The 5,786-nt window shown below is 49.6% G+C and overlaps 1 protein-coding gene across 3 annotated transcripts; it reads right to left on the reverse strand.

The window, feature by feature from the left end:
- Positions 1-1,022: 1,022 nt before the first annotated feature.
- On the reverse strand, positions 1,023-5,201 carry DMRT2 (doublesex and mab-3 related transcription factor 2). Of its 3 annotated transcripts, XM_048291793.1 has the most exons (5): positions 5,020-5,201; positions 4,075-4,443; positions 3,878-3,980; positions 2,252-2,310; positions 1,023-1,594 (listed from the first exon to the last, which is right to left on the reverse strand). In XM_048291793.1, the coding sequence occupies exons 2-5, from the start codon at positions 4,423-4,425 to the stop codon at positions 1,253-1,255; spliced, it is 855 nt and encodes a 284-aa protein (XP_048147750.1). In that variant the 5' UTR covers positions 4,426-4,443; positions 5,020-5,201; the 3' UTR covers positions 1,023-1,252. The 3 variants fall into 3 exon arrangements, with proteins under 3 accessions (XP_048147750.1, XP_048147749.1, XP_048147748.1); XM_048291791.1 differs by lacking the exon at positions 1,023-1,594 and having other exon boundaries at positions 2,239-3,040; XM_048291792.1 differs by lacking the exons at positions 3,878-3,980; positions 4,075-4,443; positions 5,020-5,201 and adding an exon at positions 2,953-3,860 and having other exon boundaries at positions 1,023-2,310.
- Positions 5,202-5,786: the final 585 nt, after the last annotated feature.

Below are 5,786 nucleotides of genomic sequence, written 5' to 3' on the forward strand. Positions count from 1 at the left end.
AGAAAAAATTACATTCTGCCCACAAATACCAAACAGAAATTGTCCCTAGAAAACCAAGAACAAACATCAGCTCCTTTCAATTGGATGAGCACTGTGTGCAGGATTAAAATATTAAGGAAAGTAACCAAGGGATTACCTGTTAGCGCTAGATGTGCTAGCAGCAAAATATAGGGAAAAACTTACGAAGTCACTAATTTAGAAAGCTTCAAGCTCTGTCCTAATGAAATCTAGCAACACCTTTTCCTATAACCCTGAGGCCATTTCAATTCTCAGATAAATTCTATTGGACATTCTCTTTTATTTCTATCTTTATTTTCTACATGGGAAATACAGACATATATTAAAAAACTGAGAGATTATTATTTGATTTTTCATAAGCAGTGATGGTTCTGTGCATCATTTTTATAGCCTGAAGGTCATTTCAATTACTAAAGAACAAGAATCTCAGGCTCTTGCTGGTCAAAAGTGAAATGTTCTCAGAAGGGAAGTATTCAAGGGGGTAGAAATTCAAAGTAAAGTGAACTGAAAATTTAAAAAATTTTTAAAACTCATTCTAAAAAGCAGACTTTTTATTCAAAAATTGAACTTCAAAAAATGCTGACTTTTCATTCAAAAGCACACTAGAGCCATTCCCCTCAAAACCAATCCAGTAACTCTCCTGCTTTAGCAACAGAAGCTTTTATAGAGGTGTGGAATAGACTAGTCTTTTATGCTAGCATGCACTCCCCCCTCAAAATAAGAAAGGCATATGGAATCTAATCCAAACCTCACTTAAGTAAATAAAGACTCTTGTGAATTCACACTAGCCTACATGCACTCTTGTTACCTCTTCTCATAGTTACTGGAGGTTCAAAGGAGAAATGACTGCTTACCCCAGCAACTTAAATAGTAAGTACAGTTATAATGGCAGATAGAATAAAAACTGTATTTTGAAAGCAAGGCATACTTGCCTGCAAGATGATAGAGACAAGAGAGAGATCAGTCTGTGCTTGTAAGTAAACTCATTTTATTGAATGGTTTGAAGTGCTGCTTAAAATAACAACACTTTACAGTCTGCACATGCAGTTTCAATTTAAAAAAATTAGATTTGTTTTTCAGAAAACATGCATAGTTATGTACATCACTTTGAAACAAAAGAAAGCATTACCATTTATTGCAGAAATTCCTCTTTTAAAATCTTTTAAGAGATAAGGCAAGCAGGAGCAATTCTGCAGAAAGCAAAGCTTAGAAACTCTCTACTCTGGAAGTTTATTCATTCAGAGACATTAGTAACTGCAGAAGAAGGTCGTTTAAGGATGGATTCAACTGAAAATGACAGTGGCTCGGTTGTTGAAAATTTTGTTGTGGCCTGTTTGACCCCAAAGAAGTCTTTTGCACATTTGTCTGCAGTAAACTTGTATTTTTGGTTCTCTTTAACAGCACACTCTCTGTATTTCTTAGAAGCATCTTCAAAAGTCTCCTTCACAAATGACATTCTTAACTCTGCTGTTGGAGTGTCAGGAAATGTCTGATGGAACAGTGTCTGAAATGCACTGTACTTGAGTGGTGGAGCGGGTTTGGTACTGTTTTTGCTGATCTTGCTTAATGCCTGTTCCTGAGGAGACAGAGAACCCTTATCAGAAATTTGGGAGAAAGTCCTTTTTGGAGGAGAGAAAGCTGACCTCTCACGAGCTTCCTGGTGAAGGCACAGTATCTCATTACGTGACTGCTGAATGTCTCGTGTGTGAGTCAGAACAAATGAATTTTCCAGTTTTGGAGGCATGATATCGTGCTCAGTGTTTGGACAGTCCTGACTTTGTGAGACCTTGGCATCCCAACCTGCCCCGGGTTTGAGAGCTTGTACAGCAGTAGCATTTAACAGGCATTGCTGGTAGAGGAGAGCATCGTTAATGGGGCCACATTTTGGCCACACTAAGAACCTAGAAGACAGGGGATACTGCCTGTAGGTAGTAGCTACACTGACATTCGAAGAAATTAGTTCCATGTTGCTAGGTCCTGAATACTGCATCGTTAGATCAAGGCAGGTTGGTAAAAAATTGGAAAATTCCTTGTTTGGATTATCAATTTGAGAAGTGTTGAAGGCTGTTTTATATGAATTGTATTCAGCTCCACGCACCATACGGTTAGGGAGAAAAAGGGCAGCTGCTTGTGTAGCTTCCATCATCTCTCTCTCTTTATACTCTCTCTCTAGCATAATGTTCTCCAACTCTTTATCAGCAAAAGCCCGTCTCTTTCTCATCCTGTCACTTACAGGAGGTGGCAAGGGTGAATTCCCTCCCAGGTAAGAGTCTGTTGGAATAGGACGGTAACCTAAAACAACAAAGCAGTATTAGCAATGAAGCCACTTAAGAAAAACATTAAAGCTGTGTTTGTACAACAGCTCCATGAGCCAGTCCCGCCAAGCACTGTGCACTTGCCACAGACCCTGGTCACCATCAGCTCCTACAGAAGTCACCATGACACAGAGGCTTAGCAATCAGGCACATTCAGTTCCTTGGTGTAGATAAGCAAGCCCTGCTTTTTTGACGTGTAGTATCCCTCAAAGCTAGCTGATTTGTAACTTTTTAAAAAGCAGTTCCAAACAAACAGATCGAAGAGGGAGGGGGGAAAAAAAAAAAAGACAAAGCCCCGCTGTATATTATGACTGATATTCCATCATGAGGCTTAAGGAGAGAGATAACCATTCACTTTTAACACACATACAAAGCATTCAAATATTTTATTTCTTCTGAACTAGAACTTCAATAAAACATAGAAATTCAGTGTCCAGTGTATTCAATTACCAAACTTCTTGGTTTAATTTAATATAACAGGTCCAATCCTGTTTGCTCTACCCAGACAAGCAATTCCATTGACTTAATGGAACTATTTACAGGAGTCCGGAGAACAGGATTTTACCTGTTTTCACCCTCATTCCTCTCAAAAAGGTTTCCCCTTTTCCAATGAAGATACCTATATCTACAGCTGGTGTCTTTTCTATTTTCTAAAGATGAATCACTATGTACACACTGCTAGAGATGGTAGAATATCCCAAGGAGAACTAGGAGAAAAGAAAAAGACAGTTAAGATAAATTAGAGGAAAGAATACAGAAGAGTTTTCAGAAGAGTGAACTGTAGATGTAAATTAGAGGTTTCTAAAAGGACCAAATATTAACAGAGCTTGCATAGGCAAAAAAAAGAGCTTTCTATTTCAGAAAAAAAAAAAAAAACCTGAATTGAGAAGTACAATGATTTATAGGGATATGGTTTGGAAAGTAATTAAAGCAGACATAGGAATAAATACGTGCACAGTCCCAAAAGGGTATGGGGAAAGAAATACACCCTTTTACTAAAATACCAATATTTAAAATGTCATTCTTCCACAGTTAATATTTTTGACAGTAAAAAAATTAAGCACCCGATTATGCAGCTCTTACTATTGATAATGTTGCAAACGGTACTGCTGCGTTAGGCGTTCAGATTAAAAGAAAAATGAATCAATTTACTCCTTTGCTGACAAAAATACCCGCGAATAAATTACCCTGCACTGCAAAACACTGCTGGGCAGCCATGTAAAAAGACTGCCAGCTTGTAACAGTAACACTCAAATTTCAAACTACCGTTGCTAGCATTTCAGGCATTATTTTGGGCGGAGGGGGCACGGAACTGAAATTCTGCCACATCGATTCGAAGGGCAGGAGCCTCCGTCTCCCGGCGCTGGCAGCGGGCCGCGCTTTAATGCCTATTTCGGGAAAGGACGCTGCGTTTCACGCGCGTTCCCGAGCCGACGCGCCTCGGGCGGGAGGTGTGGGTCCTCCTGCGGCGAAGCGGAGTTTCCCCGCTGCCAGCGCCGCTGCGGGGCTGAAGGCAGCCGTGGAGGGGCAGGGGATGCTCTTACCTTCCAGGATGCTCTTGGCCAAGAGGCTGGGCGTTCGGACGTGCCTCTGGTAGACGGCTTTGCGCTCCAGAGTTGCCTGCTTCCCCGTCAGCCCCTTCTTGTCCTAAGAGACCGATCGAATGGCGCCGTCAGACCGGGGCCGCCCGTCCCGTCCCGTCCCGTCCCTCCGTGTCGCGCCGCCTCCCGTCCCCCCTCACCTCGGTGGCCTGTTGCCGTCGGAGCGCCACCTGGGCGGCCATGACGCGCTGCCGCTCCACCACCAGCAGGCAATTGGCGCACTGGCAGTCGCGCCAGCGGCAGAACCGCTTGTGTCCCTTCAGGCACGACACCACGCCGTGGTTGCGGCACCGGGCGCACTTGGGCGTGCGGCTCAGCTTCCGCGGTTCGCCCCGACGCGGAGCCGCCGCCGCCGCCTCCTCGCCTTCCTCCTCCTCCTCTTCCTCCTCCGGGCCGGTGCTGCCGCGCGGCGCGCCGGGTGCCTCGTCCGGCTCCCCTTCCAGGCTCTCCACGTCGATCTCCCAGTCGGCGGCGGCGCGTTCTTCAGCCATGGCTCCTCGGCGGCGCAGCTGCAAGAGAGGGGTCAGGCCTCCCGCCCCCGCGGCGGAACGGCAGCCAGAGGACGCCCGGCTTCCGAGGTGCCCGCCTGCAGCCCCGCCGAGATGCGCCCCCGTCGGGAAGTCACGGCAGAGCCCGCCTGGGATGTCGTCTTCCCCCTTACCGTCAGCTCGGGTCTCTTGCGCACGACCCACGCGGGACCCAGTTTAGCCACGATGGACACCTCACCCCCTCCCTCCCGCCCCGGCTTGCGGGGAACTGTGATCGCCCGCCGCAGGCAGCAGCGCGTCTCCTGCAGCGAAGGATGCGGGAGGAACCGTCCCAGGGCAATGCCCCGCGCTGCAGCGCTACGAGTCTGTCAGGTCTTCACAGGGTCCTGCTTATTACAGGATCCCGAGAACCCTGCCAGCTGCGTTCAAACTTGGGAGACAGGCAGAGGACAGCTGGACTTCACACATCGCCGCTGTCCGCTCCAGCAACCAAGGGCAGTATGAGCTCCTAGAGCTCTCTGCGGAAGCTGCATCTTCAGACCCTCACCTGCTCTCCCACACGACCTCCCCGTCCTTGCTCCTGCACACTGCACTTACCAAAGGCAGGTGGTGCAGGAAGCAGGCAGCCCCCACCTCCCCGCAGTTCGCAAGGCGCCGCTGCCCCAGACCGGCCGGAGACAAGGAACTCCCGATCCCCGTGCCTGGGGCTGACAGGCTCCCCGACAGCCGGGACGCTGCGCCGTCGGGGGGCTGGCTGCGTGGCGGGGCGGCCGTGCGGTGCGCGGCTGTGGGTGAGCGCTGGCCGGGCCGGGCCGAGCCGAGCCGAGCCGAGCCGAGCCGAGCCGAGCCGAGCCGAGCCGCAGCGCCCGCCGCCGCCGCCCCGCCGCGATATCAGCGCCCGCCACCGCCGCCCGCGCCGCCCATTGGGCGCCCGCCTCGCGGCCGCCGCTCCAATTGGCCCGGGCGGCCAAAGCCCCGCCCCCCGCGCGCGTGCCGGCCGGCCGCTCGTGGGTGCGGGCGGGCGCGGAGCGGAAACGGGAGTGGGCGATGAGGGGGTGAGCTTTCATTTTGGGGCGAAAAAGAAGTGGGAGAGGAAAGGAAGGGAGAAAAGACCGTAGAGCTCGTGATGGTCACAGCTAAGAAGCCCGCTCCGCAGGCGGGCGGCGTCCCCCTACCCGAGGAGCGAGCCGGGGGCGCGGGTTTAAAAGCCTCAAACAGCCACCGCGTTTTTCGTTTGCGGTCGTTCCCGTTGCTTGACCCGCGAGTGGAAGGCACGCGTCGCAATGGCCTGATTTTCCGAATCTGAAAATGTGGCAGAATCCTTTCCTTTCGGGAATTAAGGCGAGGAAAAATACTCGTTTATT

Source organism: Corvus hawaiiensis, chromosome Z, assembly GCF_020740725.1.
Source record: "Corvus hawaiiensis isolate bCorHaw1 chromosome Z, bCorHaw1.pri.cur, whole genome shotgun sequence".
Taxonomy (NCBI): Eukaryota; Metazoa; Chordata; class Aves; order Passeriformes; family Corvidae; genus Corvus; species Corvus hawaiiensis.

Bases quoted from the DNA above. Each gene is read 5' to 3' on its own strand.
- DMRT2 (XM_048291792.1), bottom strand. From the start codon at position 2,239: ATGAGAAAGAGACGGGCTTTTGCTGATAAAGAGTTGGAGAACATTATG.